Genomic DNA, 25,204 nt, shown 5'->3' with positions numbered 1-25,204 from the left:
GATGAGTCTCCAGCTAAGAACCACAGCCGTGCTGGAGGAACCAACCACATCAGGAATATTTAAGGTCCATCGGGCAGTTTACAGTACTGAATGTATGTTATTCTGCCTCAGGTCTGGATGATGTGGTCATAGGTCACCTTGCTGTTCTGTATCAGTATTCGGGTCTAATGAGGGTTGCGTGCCAGGTGAGCCTTGTTTACATGCATGACTGTACAGTCCAAAAAAATGTGTTTATCAACGACTGTGCTGCAAATATTATATTCTCGAACAAGCCAATCAGGATACTTGGAAAAAAAGATGCATCAACATGTTAGACAGCTTCCAGCCATATTTAGTCTAATACAAAGATACAATTTATCATTTCTACTGACAAACAGATGGTCCAGATGTGCAGCTGTCACGAGAGACCCTGTGGATTTGTGTAGTGATTTACAAAAATAATTATTTTTAATCTGATAGGAGTTGCTTTTTGTTGGTCATATACAGTATGCTTGTATCAGTCCAACATTAACACACTGGCTGGGACTCTTCCTGTACTGCAGGTCACCGTGTTGTTCTGACCTTGAGATAATATGCATCACAACATGCCCAATAGCTGAGGGTGGCGTGCTGAAGGTGCTGTGTTTACCGACATGGCTGCGCAACCTTAGAGAAAATCTGTCGTTCCACATCAGCTCACAGCAGCTTCGTCATACCTTTATGTCTGCAGCCTTGCCGACTGTTCAGCTGTTTTAATGAGATATTGTCTGTTTAAACAGTACAAATTGAAAATGAAGTAGCAACAAGGAAGCATCTCAAGCATTTTGTTGACGCACTGTCTGCCAAAATGGAGAACCTGCTCTTCACGTGTAAGAAGTTCGATTTGCTTATGTCACAAGACACTGGTTTGCGGCGCCAAATCTACGTCTTGTGCTGCTGATGAAGACGTTATTTTGGACTTGGTAACAGTTTTGAATGATTTCAAAACAGCTACATTAGCCTTGTTCCAATCATTAAAGTTATATATTTTTAAAATGCATCTTAAATAAGGCTAATAAATTAATCTTTTAATGGCTCCTGAATGTGTTTCTCCAGCCTGCATCATTTAATCTCCATCCCACCATTAGTGTCTATGATTTTTAGTCTGTCTGTGATTCCAGTCAGCGGTCTTTGTTGTGCGGGTTGGTCTGCGGGTCAAAAACAGGTCATTTGAAAACATAACATTTCGCTTGAATCCAAACTCTTTTTGTCTGTCATTTTATATAAAATCATGGTCAACTGGTCTTCGTGTCTGCGGGGTTGCGTCATGGCCTTCAGCATCGACAAAGCTCCATCAGCCGCTGAATGCCTCTCACAGAGTACGTCCCAAAACACCGTCGTCCCTCGGTTCAGGTTTCACTCACAGAAATGAAGGTGTCAGAGAGACAACGTGCAAACTTAATCACAACATGCAGCAAACCTTTTCCCGCCTTGTGCATTGTACAGAAACTCCCACCCAGTTGTTCCACATCTCCCTACTCTGTCTTTGCAGCCACGTTGTGTTCGCTGCATGTGTATCTAAAATATTAATAGTATACCCTCTTCTTCAGTTGCCAGCACACTATTTCATCTTCTCCTCTAACACAAGCGTTAGCCAGTGACACTAAAAGCACAAAGATACAAAAAACTAGCTCTAGCATCGCTCCCTTTAGACCTTTAGATTATTAAATGAATGCATGGAAACAGGATTATAGAGAAATCATGTTAACTTCAACCCGTGTACTATAAATGCTTCATGGAAATAATGCCTTAAGCTGACTGCTCACTGTTCGACTCTCCTTGTTTCTGACTATATGGGTCAGTTTCACACATAAACTCAATCGGTTGAGGACCGGCTTAGTCGACGGATCTCATTGCAGCGCGTTTTGTGTTGTCCCTCCTATTGGGCAGTTTCCAAACTAATTCCTCATCAGCTCATTACATGGCCCCAGATCACTTCTTATCGCCCCGTAGCAGGATGGGAAATAATTCCTTTTTTTTTAAGCCATTTTAACTCCACAACATATCCCTGATGTCCTGTTGTCTAGAAGCTCTTTATTCAAACAAAAAGCCTGTTCATGCAAAACTTTGACCTCTTTTGAAACCTTCAAGTGGAAACAGAGGTGGCGTCAAAGGCAATTTTTCTGCCTTAAATGCCCTGTGCGTGTGTGTGTGTGTGTGTGTGTGTGTGTGTGTGTGTGTGTGTGTGCGTGTGTGTGTGTGTGTATACAGACATATCTAGTATAAAGCAGTCGTCCATTGATGTTACAGACTAATTTGTTCCACTGTAAGTGCTCGCTCTGTGTCGGAGCAGGCGCTGCAGAGGATGATGATCACAAAGCAGCCGAGCGCAGCAGATACGGACGGGCCATATTCCTCCTTCCAACCCGTTGCTCCTCGCAAGTTGCATGAAAGGCTTTGCTGTCACACACACACACAAGCGTATATGCACAAAAGATGCAGGCCTGCACATGCAAACGCGCCGAGCAAACAGAGGCCTGCACACAGATACTCGCTCGCCGACATACACAGTCATAGAGCGTACGTGCACAAGAGGTCTAGACTAGATCAGCAGAACCATAAAAGATAAGTCTGTGAGGATTTTAGAGATTTGTGGGATTGATAGATTGTGTTTGTGTCCTGATCCTGCCGTCTGGTTAGTGTGTGTTTGTGTGTGTGGCTGCCTCTGCCTGGATGCCATTATATTAGGGCTTCGGTCGAGACAAAACAATCCAGAGCCCAGACCTGCAACATGGATACCTGCACATAAACACATGAAAAAAAAATACAATATTGGTATTCCTTCCTGTCTCTCAGCTCCCCCCCCAGTTCACATCACATCCACTTTTCTCTGTGTGAGTGCAACTGACAGCTGAGAGAGGTTAGTTAAGTTCAAGACGCTCTCCTTAAAATAGCCGCTTTTATTCTGCTGCTCTTAAACTGCTTTTACTTCACGAGTCAACAGAGATCAGAGGAGGCCGGCTATCGGGAGGGGAGAAAAACACTACTTTTGTGAACTCAAAGAAAAACACAGCGAGGCAGAGAAAGCACATTGTGCGGCAGTCGAAGTGAAAGCGGCTCACCTTGCTGTGAGTTGCTGTCAAACATCACAGTTTAACAGAGTGCTGCATTTAGTAGGTGTGTAAAGGTGTGAACTCTTATCTCACCCCCACACACACTATTCTGGACCTTCCTGCCATGATAAAGCCCATTTTTTAGTGTTTCATAAACTACGAAGTGCAGTGATAATCTAAGATCCTCCTTCGCTAACGTTGGCCTGTTTAAGCAAAATGCACAGACAAACTTCACATAAAGGTTAAAGACATCATCACCATCATGTCTTAGGATGGTAAAGAGAAATATAACAGGGACTTTAAGTCCTGGAAATCTGACATCAGACACTAATGTTATAGTGTTGGCGTGCAAATATATAGTTAGATAACTTTCTAAATAACAGCTACTAATTTATTATTTCATTAGTTAACAGTTTGCCATTGTAGGCCATCTTTATGTTTCTTATAACATTAACTATTATTAGCCATTAGCTTCTTCTCTATTGTTTGGTAAATTGTTCAGTGATGATTAGGCGCTGCTCTAAGAATAGTGCCTTTCACTGATTGGCCACAGGAAGTGGAAACATAATTTTCTGTGTATTTTGGTTGTTTGAACTTTATGACAGAGTTGTTAAGATGGACTGATATTTCTGTGGTGTAACCAAACTACAATGCAGCTGTAGCATCAAACTAGTTTCAACATGGCGTTCAGTGTGGAGCCTAATTTATTAGAAAACTCACGTATGGCTGGTCCAACAGGCCAGTTCCCCAATCAACTGAGCAGCGCTGGTGATTACTAACCAAGATCAATGAGTAGAAATACTATTACTCATCAATGAATATTTAATCTCATGCCTATGGTCTTCTCCTGCCTGTGTGCTGCTGTCTTGGTCAGACCTTTCTCATCATATTAATATTTAATATGAATGGACTGAGTGACTGTGGTCTGACTGAATAAATGTTAAGTGAAAAAGATAAATAAAATAGTGGTACTCAAAAGGAACAAAGAGTACATTGATTGTTAAATATCAGCTGGTCCTTTCAGCCGAAATCAAGGCCACTGCTTTTTCGTTCAATACAGCTAAACAGGTAACAAGAGCAACTTCAAAACTTCACTGACTGTATCATAGTTTTGTTGTTGAGACGAGAAAAACCACCATGAATGTTTCAACTCATACAATGGGGAATTTTCCAAAGCAACAGAATTTTATTTTTAATCCACGCTGACAGTATCTGTGAAAAATATTGAGAGATATAAAGTACCAGCACACAAAAGTATTGCTTGAATTCAAATAAAAGTGGTGAAGTCAAAGAGACGTCTGTTTTTCTCTGATGTCCAAGAAAGTAAATAAGCCTATTTCCCAAAGTGACTATTCCTGAAAGTTCAAACTAATTACCGCACAAATCTCTTACAAAAGTTTATGAAATTATATAATTATTATTCAACCAATAACCAGAACCACTGCCTTAATGTATTGCTTTTACTTTGCTGCATTACGCGTGTTCAGACACTGAATGCATCACAAGCTGTGAACCACTATTTCATAAACTCTCTCTTCTTTCTCCTCCATCCCTCTCTCCCTCCTTCTCTTCTTTCCCCCCCGCAGCGTCCCCATCATGCACACGCTCTCTTCGACTTCGCCCCACACCACCCCTCCCAGCTACGCTTCCTGCGCGGTGATGTCATCGAACTCCTCGACTGCTCCGATTCGCTGCGCTGGAGGGGCCGCTGCCATGGACATGTGGGCTACTTCCCCCCGGAGTACGTCCAGCCCATTTACCACTGCCAATGACCTGGACCTGACACGTCAATCAAATACACGTCCATTCCCACGGGCTCGTCACTGAGCCGTCCTGACCTCGCCCCTCTCACTGCCCCCCCCTGCTCTGCACTTGCCCATTGATTTTTGAAGCAGGCAACTGACGAGCTGCAACTGAACTGCTCATCATGTTACTGACTCCACTAGTTTCCCCTGTGACGCCACCTGTCAATCACAAGCCTCATCCAATCAGCTGCTACGGGCTCATCAATCGCTTCCACCTGATCCTACAACACAACCTCTCTTAAAACATGTCAAAAATAAATGAAGATAAGGACCTAGACACTGTGGAGAACTCACATACACCCACATACTCCCGCTCATGATCATTTATTACAGCTTATCAGCACCGGTGCAGGCTGAATAAAAGCAACACACACACACACACACACACTCACACTAACCTGATCACAAAAAAACAAACAGTGTGTGGCCCACGGGAGGCGGTGGAGGAAGGGTGAGGTTTTCTCCGCTGCAGATGAGGCGGGATTTGCTCCAGTATTTTCCCACCATTCCCACGGGGAGATCCGGTGAGCTGAGCGGAGAGACACAGAGAGTCATTGTGTTGCGAATATTTGGGCCAGACACTGAGGATGCTGACACAGCAGATTCCTCTGTCGCTGGGCTGGGGGTGTGTGGGTGTGAGGAGGGGTCTGTGTGTAAAACATGGCTCTGAACACATGTAACCTGCAAACTTTATGTATGTTTATTGTGTGCTAAAGCGAATGCATGTGTGCATGAGTTTGGGGGTTGGTTGGTGCGTGTGTGTGTGTGTGTGTGTGTGTGTGTGTGTGTCCAGCCCTGTGCTCTGTGGACCAGTAAAGGAGGTTACTGTGTTAAAGTGACCAGTGAGATGAACACCGCCCAGACCATGCTTTGTTTTACAGCACACAGCTTAAAATGTAATACGCTCAACTCAATTTATGGAACATTTGTTTGTTTCTATGTATTTATTCTTATTCATGTGTAATCTTAAAATACATATATTACAATTAAGGTTAAACATTGTAAAAAAAAAAAGCTTTTGTTGCAACAGATTTAAGAAAACCACATTTCATGTGATTAACAGTAAGAACTTGGACCGGTCTTCCTTAACCTGTAATGACAAATCATTAAATAAAGTGAAATATTTACCTGTTTGAACTTGAAGTATGGGCATTATTGGTCAATAACATTTAAGAAAGAGGACTTCAGCAGTAAAATAAATGAGTGAACGACTAGAAACACTGACACAAAGGTGGGTTAGACAAAGTATACAAAGCGGGTCCATCACATATCTACACTTTGTCTATACCTGCCACAAGATGTTACCTCAACTCAGTTTTTTAAGTTTCATTTTTAATTTCTTTAACCTTTGCATCAGCAGTTTTGCATCTGCAGCAAAGCCCATGTTTCAGATTTTTTCAGCAATTTAAATATGGCAATATTTAACATTTATCAGGCGACCTCATCTCTTACACAAACGTGTACTTAGTGATGCTTTTGGTGCTATGCAGTCCATTTTTGTGCTTTTCTGGCCAAAGGAATACATTTCATGCATAAACAGCTACCCCATTTCATGTGTAAATTGTAATTTCATGACATTTGCGATGATATTAGACACTGACTGCCACAAAATGCAGGTTAGCAGCACAGGATGAGTGCCAGGCATTTTGCGCATTAAGCTACGGTCACACAGCATTTCTGTCCTTTGAAACTGCTCCTCACCCGCTCCTGAGAAAGGATGTGAAGTCACATTACTGATGCAAGTTATAAATAAATATTAATCAGTAAACACAGTGTGGTGTAATAACATAACCATGGTGATGAAACAGGCCAGAATCATTTCTAAACACAGCATATGAGTGTTTCTATTGGCTGATGGAGCACATCCACCCGGTCAACGCTGAACAAAGGTGACCTCTTTGAGTCTGCTGGCTTCAGTGTATGAATCTACGCACAAGGTGCCCGACAAAGTGGCATGACTGCGCACTTCATTGCATGAGATGCCTTTTTTGTGCACACAATTAGCACTGAAACAATTAGAAATGATTTTCAATTCAATGGAAAATTAATCAAGAAGTGTTTTAACAATCTGTTAATCTGTCAAGCAAAAAAAAGCTTCTGTTTTATGGCATTGTAAATCAAATGTGGTTTTGTCTGTTAGTTAGTTAGATAACGCAGCACCTTGCAGACATGACCTTTGGCTATGGGAAATTAAGAGGGGGATTTGCCACCCCCCACTCAAGCACGCAATTCTGAGCGAAGTGTCACCAAAGTGCACCTGTGTTATTAATACTAATATGGTAATAATGTTCTAATGAGTGTGACATCATTTTTAAATGTCTCATTTCAACTCATGCACCTGCCAGGAGAGATCTCATCGGCATGTAATTCTTGCTGTCAACCAGAGGCATTAGATCTGAGCGTGTTTACGAGCATGTGACTGAACAACACTTCAACTGGTGACACACACACACACACACACACACACACACCCTACAGATGACAGTTGACTGGTACTATGTGAGGAATGCAGCACCGTCTCTCACCGGGACGTGATGCTTGAAATGAAGCAGGAAGCAGGGTTACATCCTTTAATCCCCCGGGACTCGATCGCTTCTGTTCTTTCTTTTTTTGTCTCCTCTTATTTTTTTTTTTAACAAACCGCTTTTTTCATTCCTCCTGACAAGAGTCACCTCTGGCCTGCCAATGACATTTAGTCAATAAACCACTGGCATCCAGCAGGGGAGGAGAAGAAAGGAGTTAAAGGTGCACCAGAAATAGTACTGCTGTTTTCTTCTATTCTTTTTTTAAAAACTGCTGAGTCACTTTGAAGTGAGCAGATAAAGTGCTGTGTGTGTGTGTGTGTGTGTGTGTGTGTGTGTGTGAGACTCAGACCAGTGCATTTATTATGACGTATTTGTGTCATACACAAGAAGTGAGACAACATAAGAATACTTAACGTCAAAAACAAAACAAAAAAAAATCACAGATGAGACGCAGAAAGCGAGACAAACAGGAGGAAACTGACGAGGAGTTATGAGAGAGCGGCGAAATGAGACAGGCGAGGGGATGAAAAAATGGGAAAATGGTAAACAGCGAGAGAGAAAACAGAGAGGAGGAAGCAGAGCGCCGGTGAAAGATAGAAATGCGGGGAGAGGAAGCAGCTATGGGATTGAGAGTGACAGTAAAAGAGCAAGTGGCAGGGGAAGGTGTGCGAGCGCTGACATCAGTCATACTCACGGGCGTAAAAACAGTTGAACCAGTTTGACTGACTGACAGCCTCTGGGTGTTTAGGCCCTCGCAGCGAAGGGAGACGTAACCACAACCCGCCTGCAAACCAATTAGACACCCTGAAAACCACCGGGACAGCCAATCAGAGAGTCAAAAAGAAACGACAAGACGGACGGTCGATGAGTCAGCAAGACACCAGCTAGTGACTCACCCAGTGATTCACTAAATGTGTGATCAGCAGTGGCAGACAGAGAGGCCGCTGGACCCCCCCCCGCTGTGCCAAAGCAGTGACCCATAGAAATGAGGAGACTGCATTTTGGATGCAGCGCCAATGTCAGTCTGACTCCTTCAACCTCTGCAGGAAATCTGTCAAGTCAGTCAGTCCAGACCTGTTAGAAAACCTGAAGCCTTTGCAGCGACACTATCGTCCCATTACAGTGCTCAGGTGCGTCATCAGTGCAACATACATTGACCAAACAGGTAAAATGTTCCCAGCCAGCCCGGGAACACATCCTGGGTAATCACAGTAAATGAATAATTTATGTGCATGTAGACACACTGACTGATGAACGCCTCACAGTGAGCACCAGGCTGTAATACCTCCCTCCTGTGAAGCAGCAGCCATGTCAGCCTCTCCTCCAACGTCCTTTCCTCCTGCCATCTTAGGGAGTAATAGCATGTAATTACATCACAGACTGCACAGCTCGAACCGGGCTGCATCATGTGACTGCGATGTGCTGATAATCAAGTGAGGTGCAGTGGCTCTTTGAAGCAACTTCGAGTTCAAATGGGGTTATTAAAATGTAATTTTACAACCTCCAGGCTTTGTGTTTGATTTGGCTGCTGTCCTCGCGAAGACTTGTTTCGCCGTCTTTTATTGAGAAGCGTTGGCTGAATTTAACTATAATTACTTTCTTAGTATTATCAAGTACAGGAATTTCCTTGAAGCGCCTCTCTGATCTGAGAGTGGCCCCCGCTTCCAACAGAACGTTAAACTAATGCTAAAGAGTCCAAAGCTCAGTCGTGATGTCCCGTGTAGGCGAACATGTAGTTTTAGGTTGAAGATGCTGCTCTTTCTTATGGTTATTTTGAAGAAAATGTGCAGAAATACAGTCTGTTTTCTCCACTTAACGCTCCTTCAATCCCATTAATCCACCCTAATCTCTCACCTTGTTTTTGCCTTTCTATAAAGCAATTATGTCCTTCATTTTGATCTTTTCAAAGCACCGTTTGGCGCTCTCCCATCCTGCCAGGAGCGTGAAGAAACATGACCGAGCAGGTACAACAGCGCCAAACACTTACTCCTGTGTAATCTGCTGATGGTTTTCAGCTGATGCCTCATCTGTACGGGGAACTGGCACCTTAATGATTTAATGAGGTTTTTGAAAATGGAAGAATGGTCTGTTCCCCTCAGTCAAACTCAAACCACATCTCCATTTATCACTCCACACACACACACACAAACACACACACTCACACACACACACACTCTCACTCACAGGTACTGTTGGAAGACATGTCACGTGACAAAGGTGTACACGTTTCCTCGTGTGGGTGTGTGTTTTGCCAGTCAGGGTCACACCTGTCGAACCGGGCTGGTCGGGCGGAGCTGCTGGCGGGATGTCACCCACTCACTCTTTCTTCAGCCGGTCAAGTCTTTCATTCGGCAACGGGAAGGAGAATGGCTGAGTGTTAGAGCACCATGGCCGCTCAGGGGAACTACAAGGTCGACCGAAGAAGGGGATTACATGAAGTAATGTGTAACAAGTCTGGAGTGAAACTGATCAGCTGTTTAAACCACAAAGGAGGAATTAAAACGCCTTTAAGCGGCTTTCTTCGCCCAAAGTCTGGAGAAGTTTAGGAAAGCAACTGCCCCGAGAAACTTGGTGGATTTCTAAAGTTTTCGTGTTGTTTCTCGTGAAGTATTTTGAGACATGGCTCTTTCCCAGTTACAGTGCCTGGACGATAACCACGTGAACCCTCGGACGCACGAGTCCAAACCGGAGTTCCTGTACTGCGAGGACCAGCGGCTCGCGCTGGAGGCTCTCCTCCAGGATGGTCGCGAGGCGTTTTTTAAGTACTTGGAGGCTCGCGGCCTGCGGGGCTTCTTGTCAGACCCGGAGCTGGAAACTCTGGTCGGGGCCGTGGAGCCCTACGACCCGGACTCGGAGATCTTCCCGGAGAATGCCGAGGAAGACGAGCCCCCGCTGTCGCTGCACTATTGGCCCGAGCTGTCGGACACGTCCATCCCGCAGATGGACCTGGGCTGGCCGGACAGCGATTCTTACCGGGGGGTGACGCGCACCACCATATACTCGCAGCCGCCGCTGGACGGTCAGGCGCATATCAAGGAGATTGTCAGGAAGATGATTGCGCAGGCGCAAAAGGTACGGTGGGCCAGTAAATGCATAATATTGTACACTTTGACGTTATGGGAGGTTATTTTAACCATGTCCCTTTTGTTTCAGCCATTCATTTCACTTTAGAGTTACTATATCTTATTTCTCACTCATGTAAAGCCAAGAAAAGAAAAGCAAATCTCCGGTCAAACATTTGAAAAAGTATAAGCAATTGAGAGTGATTACAAAATGAAAATCAATTGAAATACTAATTTGTTTGACTAATGGCCTCTGAATTTGATTATTCATCAGCCCCTCGTTTCTCTGCCCTTATGCAGCCATTCAAAAGATAAACTGTAATGTTGACATAATGCCACCATGTGTCGAGTCATTCAGAGGTCAGAGTACAGACTGCTGACCAAAAGAGACAATCAGGAGTAAAGTGCAAATTGATTAAGCGGTTTAATCAGGGAAAGTAAGCGCCGCACTGTGCCAGCAGGGATCATATGTTGGATATTTGCATGTGTATGTAAGTGCCTGGGTGCATGTGTGTGACTGCGCTTCTGTCTGCTCATGCAGCGCGCTCATCTGAAGTTTATGACATGTTTTATTGCTCGGCAGCTGCTCTCAGTGGCATGTGTTATTTGACTGAAACATCCTATGGGCATTTTCCCGAAGAGACAGGGAAGAAATGATGTATGTGTCATAGAAGTGGAGGTCTGGGGAACAGACATAACTCCCTTTAATGAGTCTTCTGAGTTGTGTGTTGCAAAGGAAAACTTCTGTGATCTACTACTAAAACCTGTGGAACAACTTGAATGTTATTTGTTTTGGCAGAAAATTGTAAACACTGTCATCTTCGCAAGTACTCTATTCAAACACTGACTACAAGCTGTATATTTGTCTGTATATATTTGCTTATTTGCATGCATAAGCTATGCACATGTCTGTGCAAGAGTTTTTCCCATGTGTGATGTACGTTGTGTGTGTTTGTCCCCAGGTTATAGCCGTTGTGATGGATGTCTTCACTGATGTCGACATCTTTAGAGATTTGCTAGACGCCGGTTTCAAGAGGAGGGTTTCTGTCTACATCCTGTTGGAACGAGCGACACAACCTCACTTCCTGTCCATGTGTCGGAGGGCCAACATGCATGCCGGACACCTCAAGGTGAGCCGTTACCACCTGCTTGATCATTTTGTACAGTGGTCTGATGTTTAGCAACAAAGAGCATGGCTTAGTTGTACTTAAAAGTTAAAGATTTTTATGTTTCTTTTGCACAAATGAGAATTGTGACCTGATGATTAAAAACAGCATCATTCATCCTCTGTGGAGGACATTCAAATTTCATGGCACTCAGGCCATGATCAATGATAACCAGACCACAATAACATGATAACCAGAATAATAAGATGACTGAAAACGAAAGTTCATCATCAGATTATGCGAGGACAAAATGTTGTGGTTTCTTTTATAGAGAGTAAATGCTTCACTGATGGAGAGTGAATCTCTGACCTTTGGAAAGCAGGAGGAATCACCTCATTTTGACATTTGAAATACATTTCTAAGTCGCTGCTGTTGAACACAGGGAGCACAAATTATCCCGTGAAAGAAAAACAACCAATTGAAGTCAAGAGATACTCGTTATGCGTGGATAAGTGAGAGCACATGCCTTTCCTTTCCTTTCTCTTTGTCTCTCTCACACACAACCTGGCAAGCCTGTCCAGTTGGCATTGTACCACAAATGAATCTTTTATCTCATTTAGTGAGTGTTTTATTCCATTGTTGGCTGGTTACCACGAAAAGCTCTTAAAACACCTTTTGATCATGTTGGAACACATGAAAGTGAGTTGCCGGGAAAAATGCAACTGTGTCATCAGTGCATTGTGTTCTTGCACCATAAATCTTTTGATTAAGCTGCCAAGCCACCAAACCATCATTGTGGTGACTCAAGTCAGCCAATCTCTCAGGTGAACAGTAGTTGATGGGACTTTAATGGTTAGCAGCTAAACAATGCAGTATTTGGTGGGTGGAAGTCGACTGCTACGTTGTTCCTCTCTCATCTGGGGAGATAATTTAGAAAATATACATGCAGTGGAAGCGCTGCTGGACAAATTCCACAAATGCTCCCAGTGTGTTTAACTAATTATGTTGAAAGTGCTATTTGCTGCCGAATGATAGATTAGTATCTGGCTGTCAGAAGTGAGGCGTTAAAAATGCAGAAAAACTATGTAAGAGACCTTGAGAGATGTTAATAGCAACACAGACATGAACAGAAGGTATCTGCACATGGGGTGTGCACACGAATGCTTAGTGTAGGTGTGTGGACGGACGCATGGACACACACACATACAGGAGCAGACCACACACATTCACATAAAACATACACCCACTGCCAGTTGTCTTAGAGGAGCTGAAATGAAACACAAAGGCAGTAACAGCCTGACAGACTTCGTGTGCCATCTGTATCTGGATTAGGAGCAAAACAGCAGAATGTGTCTCAAGTGGCAGTTTGTGCTTTATGAACATATGACAGTTACATTTGACAAATCACAGAGGAGGCTGTTTTAGCTCAGCTTGATAGCTGTTTTCTACCTGTTTTATTCTCATGGCCACCGTGTGCTTTTTTGGATGGCACTCAGTTTGTTGTGTTTAATCCATCGTGGTTTTTATAGTATAGAGCGCAGACCTTCCCACAGTAATGTAGCTGCACACTTAGCCTGAAGTTCCTTTAAGCCTTTCCTGGTTTGTAAAGTATTCTGTAGAGTTTTACACTGAGCGTCAATGTGGATTCACAGGAAGCTGCACACGTGTACCACTCTCTCAAAGACAAATGTGTAACATTTTAGAAATGGTCGAATATCCTTCAACATGCGTTCCTGACTGCAGCCGATCACTGTGACCATGACAGGCCTCCTAGAAAATGTAGGTACAGCTGTACAAGTGGCAGTTATGACGTGGAACAGTGATGAGCAACTAACGCAGAATGTGTGACAAGTCTGTCGGGGAGCTGAGCCTAGACTGCTGAATGAGATGATGATAGACAGGGAGAGTAGAAGACAGGTGTGACAGCTTGAGCACAGCTTGAGTTTTTACTGTAAACTGGAAGTGACAAGAGGGAGTTGGTAGGCGGAGGAGTGGATAGACAGGAAGGGAGGAGGAGGAGCAGGTGAGTGCGTAGGCGCCAGATTCTGACTCTTCAGACGTCTGAAGAGGTTTGTGAACAGGCTCTGTGTCAATGACCGTTCACCCTGCAAGCTCAATATTTTGTAAAAAGACACAGTGTCTCTGTTAGCTGGGATGTTTTTCTCTGTAGAAGCTGTATTATGCTCTGCGATTCAAGCTTGTTTGGCAGTATTTTCACACAGATTTTATCAAATCAGTTAGCCACAGGAATGAGAGGCAGAGAAAGTTAAGGATGGAATCAAAGGAGGGAGGAAAACAAGTGTTCCTCCTGTGAGACAAGTCATGCCAGGAAAGATCAGCTGCATCAAGACAAGTGGTTGTGTAATTTTTTTTGTTGCATCACAGTTCAAGACCTGGCCGCTGCGGCAGACATGGCTCACGAGCTGTATCTTTTAGAGGACCTAAAGGCCCTCTCCAAATGAGATGGTTCAAATCTAACTCACAACCACCAAAGTAATGTTGTCAAAAAGTCAATTTATCCCAAAGAAATGGATTTCAAACATCTTAGCGCTGGACAGCTACTACCAGACAGTCCACCGGGTCAACGGTAATTGAAAGCAGCATTGTCTGGTTGGACCAAACAACAAAACAACAGCTTTATTTACAGTCAAATGCAGGAAACATCTGAAGTGGACAGAGAACCGATCCCTGCGGGACACCAGATTTTAAGTACAGTACGCTGACTGTGTTTTTCACACAGAGATTAAGAAAACAGGCGTGTTCCTACAAAGCTGGTTTAGATAATTGAAGAGAATGTTGTGATTCATGGCATCAAATGCAGCACTGAAATCAAGTAAAGACAAGACAAGAGACAACACCTGAATCCATGGAAGTTGACATGATGTTGATTGTGCAAGATGTAATCACAGAGTTTACACGGGATGCGGTATGTTTAAGTACTCAGAAGTGCTCAAATATATGGCTATAGGGTTCTTACTAAGCACTCATATGTCTAACAAGCAGTTGTGGGTCACACTTAGAGCTGAGAGTTTGTTTAAACGTCACTTTTATGTGGTTAGATTTACACATGAAAGACCTCATCATAGTTCCAGAAATGTAACCTAAAGCACATGTATGTCCTAATTTGTATCTGTTAATGCTTTACAAATGTTGTGTGACAGGTGTGTGTCCCTGCCTTTGTCATTTTATTTAATGACCAGCAATCACCCAGTTAATATTCAACCTCATAAAATCATAAAAATAACTTTTGTTCTTTTTATGCTTGATACTAGATGTTATAAAAATTTGTTGTGATTGTTATTTCCTGGTGATTTTCCTCTTTTCTTGACTTAAGCTATAGAATGAAAGTCAAAGATGAAGTGTTTAACAAGCTTATATCACACAGGTCACAGATTATAAAGATAGCTTTAAATCAGCAGAAGGTATGATGTGTGTGTGTGTGTGTGTGTGTGTGTGTGTGTGTGTGTGTGTGTGTGTGTTCCAGCACCTTCGTGTACGCTGCACAGATGGATTGGAATTCTACACTCACTCCTCCACCAAGGTCAAAGGGCGAATGGGACACAGATTCATGTTCATCGATGGAGACAAAGCTGTTTCTGGATCGTACAGGTCAGTGCACTTTATATGTGTTTGAGCGTGTGTGTGTGGCCATGTATTACTCATATTGTGGGGACATAAATCTGTTTACAAAGCCACGATGGACTTGTCTCCACAATGTAAATCATTAAATTTCAGGTTGAAGACATGTGGTAAGGGTAAGGGTTAGGCTTCGGCAAGTAATTGTTATGGTTATGGTTAGGGTGAGTCTCCAGGAAATGAATCTATGGAAAAACAACTGTGTGTGTGTGTGTGTGTGTTTGTCAGTGAGAGTTTGAGAAAGAGATAAAGACTAAGAAATAGATTATCTCCATGGGCTCCACCTTGTTTCTAAGAGTGTGGAATGTAGAGATATGAATACAATAATGCACTGTCTATTAATTTTCAGTCACAGTAAAATCTCTCCATTCTAGACAAACGGGTTGTAAATGTACCCAGTGTACAAGAGAAATAAACACAACTAAGTCACTCGATGATGATGCATTTGCTCTCGGCTCAGTGCCTCAGATGAGCTGTGTTGCTGTTTGTTCACTTATTGCTGCTGACTTTGCTTGTATTTTCGGTGAGGAGGTGTTTGTTTGGTAATATCTTGGTGAACTTTAAAGTAGTCTAACTTTGTGTCTACTGTGCGTTCTGCAGTTTCACCTGGATGTCATCGCGGCTGGACAGAAATCTCATCACAGTGGTTACAGGCCAGGCGGTGGATGCCTTCGACCAGCTGTTTCGCATCCTCTATGTGAGCTCCAGCTCGGTTGACCTCCGGAAAGTCGCCACAGAGCCTGAACCTGAACCGGAGCCCCTCCCGCAGTTAGCCGCAATGCCCGCTCCTTCCGCTGCTATTGCTAGGAAATTGTACAACCCGAAATATGCCCTGGTTTTAGGCAGCCCCAGCAACAGCCCCACCCCCTCTGCTGACAATAACAGCCCCAAAAAGACCCAAAGTCCAGAGAACTCCAGGAACCCAGAGGTCCCAGAAACCAAGAAGAGGAGGCAGAGGAGGGCTAGTAAAGAAGCCATACAGGAGGCTCCTCCCATCCACCCTGGACTCACCAATCTAGAGAAAGCATGCTTGATGTCATACCTGCCCACCTGGCCAGAGCCTGACCCCCCCAGTGATGTGATTGGGTTCATTAACATTCGAGATTCCAGTAAACCAATGCAGGTCCATCTGCAGAGATCTGAGATGTTTGGAACCAGCCAAGCCATCAGGTTTAGCAGTCCATTAAGCAAGCCTGAGGAAACCTTGCCAGAGGTGGCCAAGCCCCGACAGCTCACTGCTAAATATGAGGACATTAATAAACTCCAACCAGCACAAGAGTCAGTGGTACGCACGCAACTCAGTGCACGGGTTGCTGAGATCAAGCCCGACTCCCTCCCTGGATCAGACACCAGGGAAGGAGCAGAAACTAGCTATAACGTGCAGAGTGCTGTTGCGTACAGGACACACGATAACAGCCACATGTCCCCCTCCTCAACCTCTGCCATGTGCTCTCAGTCTGGCACATCCACCTCCCTTTCTGAAAATAACCACGTTTCCATCACCACAAGCATGAAGACCGGTGACTGTGATCCTTTGTCATCCATCAGCTCTCCTCTCACCTCTTCTTCTACAGCTCTCAATCCTTCTCTCCCTTCATCCTCATCTTTGACCTCAACTCCTCCCATCCCCAAACCTCGCACTATCCAGTTGGTTATTAAAGACAGTGTCGCCAGTGATGACAAGAAGCTGCCGCAGTTCAGTGTTGTCGGGAGGCCTGAGACAGACACAGGACCGCTGATGGTCCACAGCGAGCCCACTGTGGTGCAGACATCAGCAGAAAAAGAGCCTGGGACTGTCCCAGAACTGCAGAGCAACAGTGGAAGCGAAACAGGAGCACAAACAGATGCAGACAACAGAGGAAATATTGGAGAAGCTCCACAGGAAAAACAGAGTGGGACTTCCCAGGAGTCAAAGAATGAGGAAGCAGTTGGACTACATGATGACAGAGCAGGAATGCAATTACTCACTGGAACCAACCGAGAAACCCAGTCACATGTTTTGATTAGTGGTGCACCAAAGGCAGACAGTATGAATATTCAAGAAATAATTCCAAAAGATGTTGAGCCCAAGACTTGGACGTCAACACACTGTAAATTAACCCCACAGATAGACCGTGCAGCCACAGTACAGACCGCAGAAAGAGCCCCAACAGGCTGTGAATTTGCTGAAGTGCCAAATGAAAACAGTAATAATGTGACACAATTCAAAGCATACCACGCAAGTGCACATGAACCTCGGAAAATATCATACGATGCATTGACACCTCAGGATGTAAGTGACACTGCGGACTCTTTAAAAGCTCCACCATACACTCCTGTTTCTGCCACATACAACCCACACATGTGCAGAGATAGTGCTGGTGATAGCACACACACATCTGCTGCAGACACACATGACCAGCTAGGTAATCCAAATTTCACACCAGCAAACAACACAGATATTAGTGACAAACATAAGACACACAGCACCTTTCAAGAACAAGCTCGTAAAGCTCAGGGAAGCACCCACACGCCTGAAAATTCCCTTTGCTCGCGTCTCTCGGACGGGCACGTGCCAGACTTGCGTTCGCCGACACCTGAGAAACAGTCGCGGTTGGTCATAGCTCTCATACGCACCACAAGTCCAGACGGATTTCGTCCACGCACGCCCACCCCAGACTCCCGAACACACACGCCGGATCCACGTTCATACACTCCAGACTTCCGAACGCCAACGCCTGACGTTAGCGACGGGTACGTCTCACCAAGAGCGGACTCCGCTCTCTCCACAACCTCAGAGGAGTTTTATGAATGTAGCGACTCGCCTCACCAGGAGCCTGTTTTTGACCGAGGTGCTTACCACAACCGCGGGTCGACGGAGGATCATGTTAGCTTCACACACACAAATACTCCTAATGCTAAAACCATCGCTGCTAGTCCTGCATACATAAATTATAAGCCTCATGCTGTTACGTTCGACACTACAGACAGTAATACCTCCAACAGTGAAACACAGAGTTTGTCTGGGCCTGCTAGCATCTCCTCTTCCTCTTCTTTACCTGAGAGGACCGTGAAAAGGGAGGAGGAGGAGGAAACCACAAAGAAGGAAAATGTGAGAGAAGTGGGTAAAAAGAGGAGGACAGAGGGAGATTCCCAGAGGACACAGAGGAGCAGCAGCGAGGAAGCCAAAAGAACAGCATACCATATTAAACAAGGTAAAGACTTGACAGAGAGAGCAGAAAAAAATAAGGAGGCCCAACACCAAGCCCCCAAGAGAAAGAGGGTGCTGAACCAATCAACAGCAGAGAGCCTGGGTGACAGAGGAGTGACTCCGGGAGGATTAACCAATGAGGGAGCAGAGACGAAGCGATTATCCACAGGTGACCTTAGACCAAAGAAGGCTTCTTATGAAGGAGAGAGACCAGACAAAGAGAAAGCTGCAGACAGGGCGGCATTAGGACCCAGCAGTGCGGAGAGGAAAGGCAGACCCCAGTCAACCGGAGAGACTGAGGGACAGAAGGTATGAACAGTGAGGCAGCACATATATTCTTACTTTTGGACAGAGCCAGGCAAGCTGTTTTCCCATGTTTCCAGCCTTTGTGCAAAGCTAAATCAGCCAACCAGGTAGCTTCATATTGAGCATACAGACTTGAGTCCTATCAATTCTCAAATCTTGTTTGGCAAGTTTGACTCATAGTAGTATTTCATCATGAAGTCCATAAATATTCATTGATTCTTGAGTCATACTAGGTTTTGCTGCACCATTCTGAAAAGACAATAAAATATCAGCATTACAAAATTGAAATGACCTGGTGCAAATCTCCGGCTGCTGAAGTCATGAAGTCTCACTGCAGTGTTACAGTCATTAGCTCAGATCTGTCAGCACTCAGTCAGCTCCAAATCTGGCTTCAGCAGTCGGCTGTTTGAATATGTTGTCAAATATTTAACAAAGTTAGTGCGTGTGTGTTTAAATGTCCCTTTGGAAATGCACGAGAGCTCACTGCATGTGCAGTGTGCTGTCCATCTATCTATCTATCTATCTATCTATCTATCTATCTATCTATCTATCTATCTATCTATCTATCTATCTATCGTATATGCAGTGTGCTATGCTATGCAAGCTCACCATTTCTGCGCTTGTGTGTGTGTGTGTGTGTGTGTGTGTGTGTGTGTTTGTCAAGGTCTGTTGAGTATGCTCCAGCCGAGCATCACTAAGTTGAAACACACGACACTTGTTCATTATTGAAAAAGGAGTCTGTGTGTGATTTAAAGTGACACACTTTTAATGATGCACTGCGCACGTTCACCCCGCTTGCAATATTAATGAACCGGTAAATGATTGATAGTTTCGCATTTATTGGCGTCGCTGACTTCAGTCGCCGCCGACCTGAGTCTACGCCTTTTATCTAACGCTGGTCTTTTCAAGCCGCTGAGGTGTTGTTGGCATGTTTTAACTGAGTTCTGTCATGTAATATTAACAGGGGTGACAATAAAACACATCTCGCTGATTTGCACTCAAGTACCTTTCTTTTCCATTTGCGAGAAAACCTTTACGTCCCTCGGCTCTGCATGTGTGAGCGGAAGAAAGTTCCACTGCATCGTTGCCGGCACACTAATAGAATACAAGATGAGTGTCTGCTGAAGTGTTAGACATAATGTTTAGTCAAATGTATTGATACATTTCCTCTATTCTGCATTCTTGTCTCCTTCCCTAGCCTTTCCATACTCCTCCCAGACTTCGTCGAGAACAGCAGCAAGAGAGTGGAGTGTCCTCCCCTTCCCGACCATCCAGATCCCCTCGATCCCTCTCGGCCTCTCGTCCCTCTGGAAGCCGTCAGCTGAACCACGCAGATAGCAAGGCCCTGCATGGTACTGTCCAGACCTTGGATACCACCTCATCTCCTCGCAGACCATCCAGAACATCTCCTCCAATGTCAGCGGGTGCCGGCGGGTCCGCAGCTGGGCGGAAGCAGGCCGAAGGCTCCCACGGCCAGCAGAGCCCCCCCTCTCGACAGCCTCTAGCAGCGCAGGGCAGGGTGAGAGGGGGACAGTCGCCCAATCGGCCCCCTTACCCCAAACCCCAGACCTCCTCTAGCGCAGTGCAGCAGCTCCATCCGCACTCCCAGAACCAGACGGTATCACCGCAGGAGGCGCTCCGTCAGGAAGAAGGAAAGGCTCCATTTAGCATCTCTTTTAGCAGGCTGTACAGCCTTAAGGGCCTGAATGACAAGATGAACAAGCTGCCGGCGCTGAGCAAGAGAGGCAGCACCAGCTCTCCGGTACAGGGACGTAAGAGCACCAGCTAGTCTGGTACCATCAGCCATCCTGGCATCAATTTTTATATTACTGTAACACATCAGGCCAAAGACGAGGCAAGTTGAAATAAAAGACAGCACCAGTCCTGTTTGCACAGCAAAGACTTGCCTCTGCACCACTAGATTTGCTCTTCTTGCTGACGGTTTTAGTGAATATCTGAACTATGACCCACGACTGTTGTCGCCTCGTCTGCTGGAGGAAGCGCTTCAAGCTGATTTCCACATGGCAGTTATCAGTATGAAACCACTCTGTTGCTCATTTGTGGAACAAACAAACTGTGACTGGATAAGTGTTTTTTCTCTTGGCTTCTCATTTCCAGACGTGATTCTTAGTCATTTTGCTGCATCTGATACCCGGAGTTGAACCGTAGCTTCCTCTCCTAAGTTATTACATGGTGTTGAATGGTTTTCTTGTTGCTTTTTCACCCGCCTGGCCTCAGTTATTGAACAGCTGAATCATGGAATTCTTTCAAACCTTCTGTCCCACATTTTGATATGAATGTTTGGATATAGTATGTTTAAATTATTAGCATGGCTAAACAAAATGAACACCAACGACATATGTAAAGGGTATATAAACCCAGAAATTAAGTCCCTGGGTGACTGGTGACTGGGAGTCATTCATCAAAATGGACATGAATGTGGTTTAAAATAGGTACTATCTTTGCATGTTTGTGAGTTTGTGTCAACCATGAAAATGTACGTGCTGTATTTACAGATGCACTGTATTCTGTGTGATCACACCATGGAGTTCCACAGATTCACTGTTTGCTTCCAGCGCTTTACATTCTGTGAGCAGACAGATAGGTAAATATTCAAGTGGCTGACCTCATGACAGGCGAGCACAAATAAAAAAATATATATATTGTGTTTAAATGAGTTGAGTGGGAGCATTTGTCCCACATTTGTATTATGCCAAGCCAAGTGTTTCCTCCTCTGCGCCTTCACAAAGTGCTTACGATGCAGATTTGACTGCTAAAACTGTTGATGCAGAATCTTATCTCACTGTTTTTGATGCCTCAGACCTTCTTTTTGGTTGTTTTGTATTCCTCCATTCTGTGCTGTACAGTGAAAGACTAAAGCGGTGAGGTTATTGATTTATTCTTTGTTTACACCAAATCCCATTTACATTCGAAATGCTTTTTGCCTGGAACACAAAGCTTCTGTGCCCAAACAAAGCACAAGTTATCTGCAGAGACGAGCGCAGTAAACAGCACACAGGACAGGCTCGCTGCTCTGAGGACAGATACAGATGCCCTGCAGATTCTAACAGTGTAGTACAACATGGTGTCCTTGAGTTTCTCTGAAGGAAAGTGGAAATGTGCCGGAGAAACCAAAATGGCTGAAGTTCACATCATTCAAACTGTTTTACAAAGCTACAAATGAGCAAAGCTCCAGTCTGTCATGTTGTGATGGAGGCAGACATGAATTGGTGCACTTGCTGAATGTTTGTCTGCGTCTTTGCTTCTAGAGCAGCTTTATTCAACTGCAGTGAATCCCTCATATCACTGTTTGGCTCTGTGAGAACTTTGGTTCTTTTTGTTTGGGGACGCAAGGGAGGTGCAGATTTTCTCTCACTGCTGCGATTGAATTCATTTTTTGGAATAAAATATAGATTGTGAATCATGGATGGCCGACCCTTTGGAGCTGTGAAAGGCTGCTCTGCATGCCGACTGAGGTACTTAACTCGACATCATTGAAGCAGAAGAGGAGAGGATGTACTAAACATTTGATTTATCTCAGCGTATTTCTTCTAGCTTCAGTCCTGTCAAGAAAGAGTTCGAAATGATCTAGCAGAGATCCTGTACGGTCCCTCTGTGGAGGCTTCAATCATCTTTCCCAGCACGTTGCAATTCGGCAAATATCAGTTGTAATCCATGTCAGACACGGTTGTGAGTTGTGAACAAATGTCCTCTAGCAAATAGTACAATCAAGATCATCCCACAGGACATTTTTATCAGATGTTACCTCATATTCAGACATGGAGCACAGAAGCTCCTCCTGACAAAAATGGCAAGGTTGTGTGAGCTGCATGAAAACCTTCGGCTGAGGTGTGATGATCAATGTTTTATTTTCACAGTCGAACATGAAGCTTTAATGTGTGAAATGATAGACTGGCTTTGTTGAAGTTGTCTTCCGTGTGCTGCAAAAACTGATGGCATGCCAGCAGAGACAAGTGATGCGTCCAAAGCCTGACTGACTCACCTGAATTTGCATGCTTAAGTAACAAGAGGGAGAGACATGAAAAGAGATATCTCCTTATTGTAGGGTATGCAAACACACATACTGTACAGAGCTAATAACCCAAATAAGCAATCATTAATTTGGGGGAATTTGCTTATTCACTTTCTGGTGAAGAATTAGACAACAGGATCAATAGCACACTGATATCTGATATATGAAGCTAGCTGATGATTAGCTTAGCTTAGCACAAAGACTGGACACAGGAAACAGTTCTGTCCAAAAGGAACAAAATCCACCAACAAAACAGACAATTTGCCGTTTTATATGTTGCTGCGTGTTACATTCGGCTTTGTGTTGGACTTTCTCTTAGCAGCAGTGACTTCCTGGATGCACTGCATGTTGCTCAGGGTGAAGAAATATCAGAAATTGTTGTCATTCTTGCACTTGCGTTTTTGTAAAGGTCAAACAAGGGCTAGCGCTTTGTCTGTGCTTCCTGTCTTTGTGCTAAGCTAACTCATTGTCACTTCGTATTTGTGGTGCAGGAGTGTAAATGACAGTGAAGATGAGAGGTATTTCAAGTATCTACAACCAAACCAAGTTGCCCTTATTGTTGTAACCCTTCTTGGATAATCATGAGTATTCAGCTCATACTTACTTTTGAATAATTTGCAGGATTTTTCATCCATAAAAGGTATGTCAGCATTTTGATATTATATATTTATATGATTATATATAGCAGACACCAAAAAATGACAATATGCTGTATACAAACTGTACAAACGAAGAAGTGTAAGTAACGTGATGTTGTCTGCGTCCCCTGCAAGACACAGAAGTGACAGATATTGGAACAAAATAAAATTTATATAGACATGAGATGAAATATGCTTTTTGAATAGTTTTCTGGGTCACACATCCAGATTTAGAATGAGTCACAGCCACACACACACACGCACAGACACAGACACAGACGCACACTCATATCACACAAGGAGGATGCAAAGCAGTGATTGAGATGCAGAGAGGTAGAGAGGGAGAGAAACACAAAATCCCTCCTTATCTGAAGTGACTGAGAGGCAAACGGCGAGGAAACTGAATAAAGCAAGAGGCTGGGAGAGACGGAGAGACAGAGATATACATGGAGATACATGAAATCTGCAAAATAGGCTGTAGACTTCAGCTTCCACAGTGCGGACAGGCTTCTTCTCAAGTTAACCTGTCAACTTTTCAATTTAAGTGTGCTATGTACCGATTTACTAAAGCGTCTCACAGTATTTAGCCACCCTGTCTGTCCCTGTCAGTCCACTGGTTCCTACTGAAGATGTACGTATATCTTTTGTATCTCAAACAGGAGTCATTTGCCATTTGTTGGGGACTATTTTCAGCCATGGATTAATACACACTTGGTGCTGTAGTGAGTATTTACAGCAACAGGACTGTGAATGTGGGACTGACTCAAAACAAACTACAATGAGGGAACATGTCACAGTTCATTGCTGGTTTTGGTCTTTTTGTGGCGTTGATGCCACTAAGAGAAACTGGCAACTGTGTTATGCTCAAAAAAGCTGACATACTTGTGAACACAGGACACTGGGTGCCTTGAAAAAAGCTTAAAAAATGAACAGTTCCAGCAGAAAGACGCGTGTGTTTGCTGCTCGCTGTTATCTTATCTGTTCTGTCTATTCTAATCTGATCAAGAGGGTGGAACCTGGAATGTTATTTAGGTGGGACAGACATGTAGCAACAAAAGAAAAAAAGAAAGCGGTGGAGCCATCTGTACTGTAAATGTGTGCCAGACTCAGGTAACCTGTTCTGTGAAACAGAAGTCAGCGAGCCATGCAGCCGGAACTCAGCAGCAACACACTGCCAGGCTTCATTACCTCACCACTCATCTCAAACATCATGCAAATGTCTTTACCAGTGAAACGCACACACGCAGACACACAGACGCACACACACGAGCCTTCATGGAAGTGTTGTGATGATAGCTTTGTTTTTGTGGATGATTGGACTGTATGATAGTGGCGGCTCAATCCCAGAATAGCACGACACACACATTTGAACGCTCACATTTAAATAGAAACCATCCCCTCTCCCTCGGGCCATTTATATGGAGATGAGAGGACTTGCTTACCAGGCGGACACACATGCACGAGCACACACACACACACACACACACACAAACGTGGCATATAGGGCTCATCATAGCATCCTCCATTCAGCTGAGCCCTCCAAGCTCATCATAAATGATAATGCCAGACTTCCACCCAGCCTCAGGGGTCGCAGTACAGACAAGGATGACACAATGGGCTCTCTCTCTGTCTCACACACACACACACACTCACACACAACACAAAGCGGTGACTCAGCCCTCTTTTGGGTCTCTTGCTTTGTGGACAGCCCTTTGGGTCCTTCAACTGCTAAGCAGCTCACACACATACACTGACACACACACGTAGATATAGACATTGTTGCCTAGCAGATGCACAGATATACGCTGTGTGTGTGTGTGTGTGTGTGTGTG

At 44.3% G+C, this 25,204-nt stretch overlaps 2 protein-coding genes across 2 annotated transcripts in view; both read left to right on the top strand.

Moving 5' to 3' along the window:
• Positions 1-6,019, top strand: part of grapa (GRB2 related adaptor protein a) — a 28,022-nt gene extending 22,003 nt beyond the window's left edge. The window contains exon 5 of the mRNA XM_076752400.1: positions 4,658-6,019. Within this exon, the coding sequence (XP_076608515.1) occupies positions 4,658-4,843 (186 nt within the window). The 3' untranslated portion in view covers positions 4,844-6,019. The remainder of the gene's footprint in view (positions 1-4,657) is intronic.
• A 3,736-nt stretch (positions 6,020-9,755) lies between these two features.
• On the top strand, positions 9,756-22,051 carry LOC143333559 (uncharacterized). The gene is made up of 5 exons (XM_076751634.1): positions 9,756-10,473; positions 11,426-11,593; positions 15,054-15,178; positions 15,806-18,704; positions 19,900-22,051. The coding sequence occupies exons 1-5, from the start codon at positions 10,021-10,023 to the stop codon at positions 20,488-20,490; spliced, it is 4,236 nt and encodes a 1,411-aa protein (XP_076607749.1). The 5' UTR covers positions 9,756-10,020; the 3' UTR covers positions 20,491-22,051.
• Positions 22,052-25,204: the final 3,153 nt, after the last annotated feature.

The sequence above is a fragment of the Chaetodon auriga genome, chromosome 16 (assembly GCF_051107435.1).
Source record: "Chaetodon auriga isolate fChaAug3 chromosome 16, fChaAug3.hap1, whole genome shotgun sequence".
NCBI classification, from domain to species: domain Eukaryota; kingdom Metazoa; phylum Chordata; class Actinopteri; order Chaetodontiformes; family Chaetodontidae; genus Chaetodon; species Chaetodon auriga.
Note: the sequence above shows the minus strand (reverse complement) of the source record. Positions and strands in the feature narration are given on the sequence as shown.

What these genes read in the sequence shown, in the direction of transcription:
- LOC143333559 (XM_076751634.1), top strand. Translation starts at nt 10,021, where the DNA reads ATGGCTCTTTCCCAGTTACAGTGCCTGGACGATAACCACGTGAACCCT. An exon ending in GCTGTTTCTGGATCGTACAG is followed by an intron (nt 15,179 to 15,805) that starts GTCAGTGCACTT and finishes TGCGTTCTGCAG; the next exon opens with TTTCACCTGGATGTCATCGC. An exon ending in GAGAGACTGAGGGACAGAAG is followed by an intron (nt 18,705 to 19,899) that starts GTATGAACAGTG and finishes CTCCTTCCCTAG; the next exon opens with CCTTTCCATACTCCTCCCAG.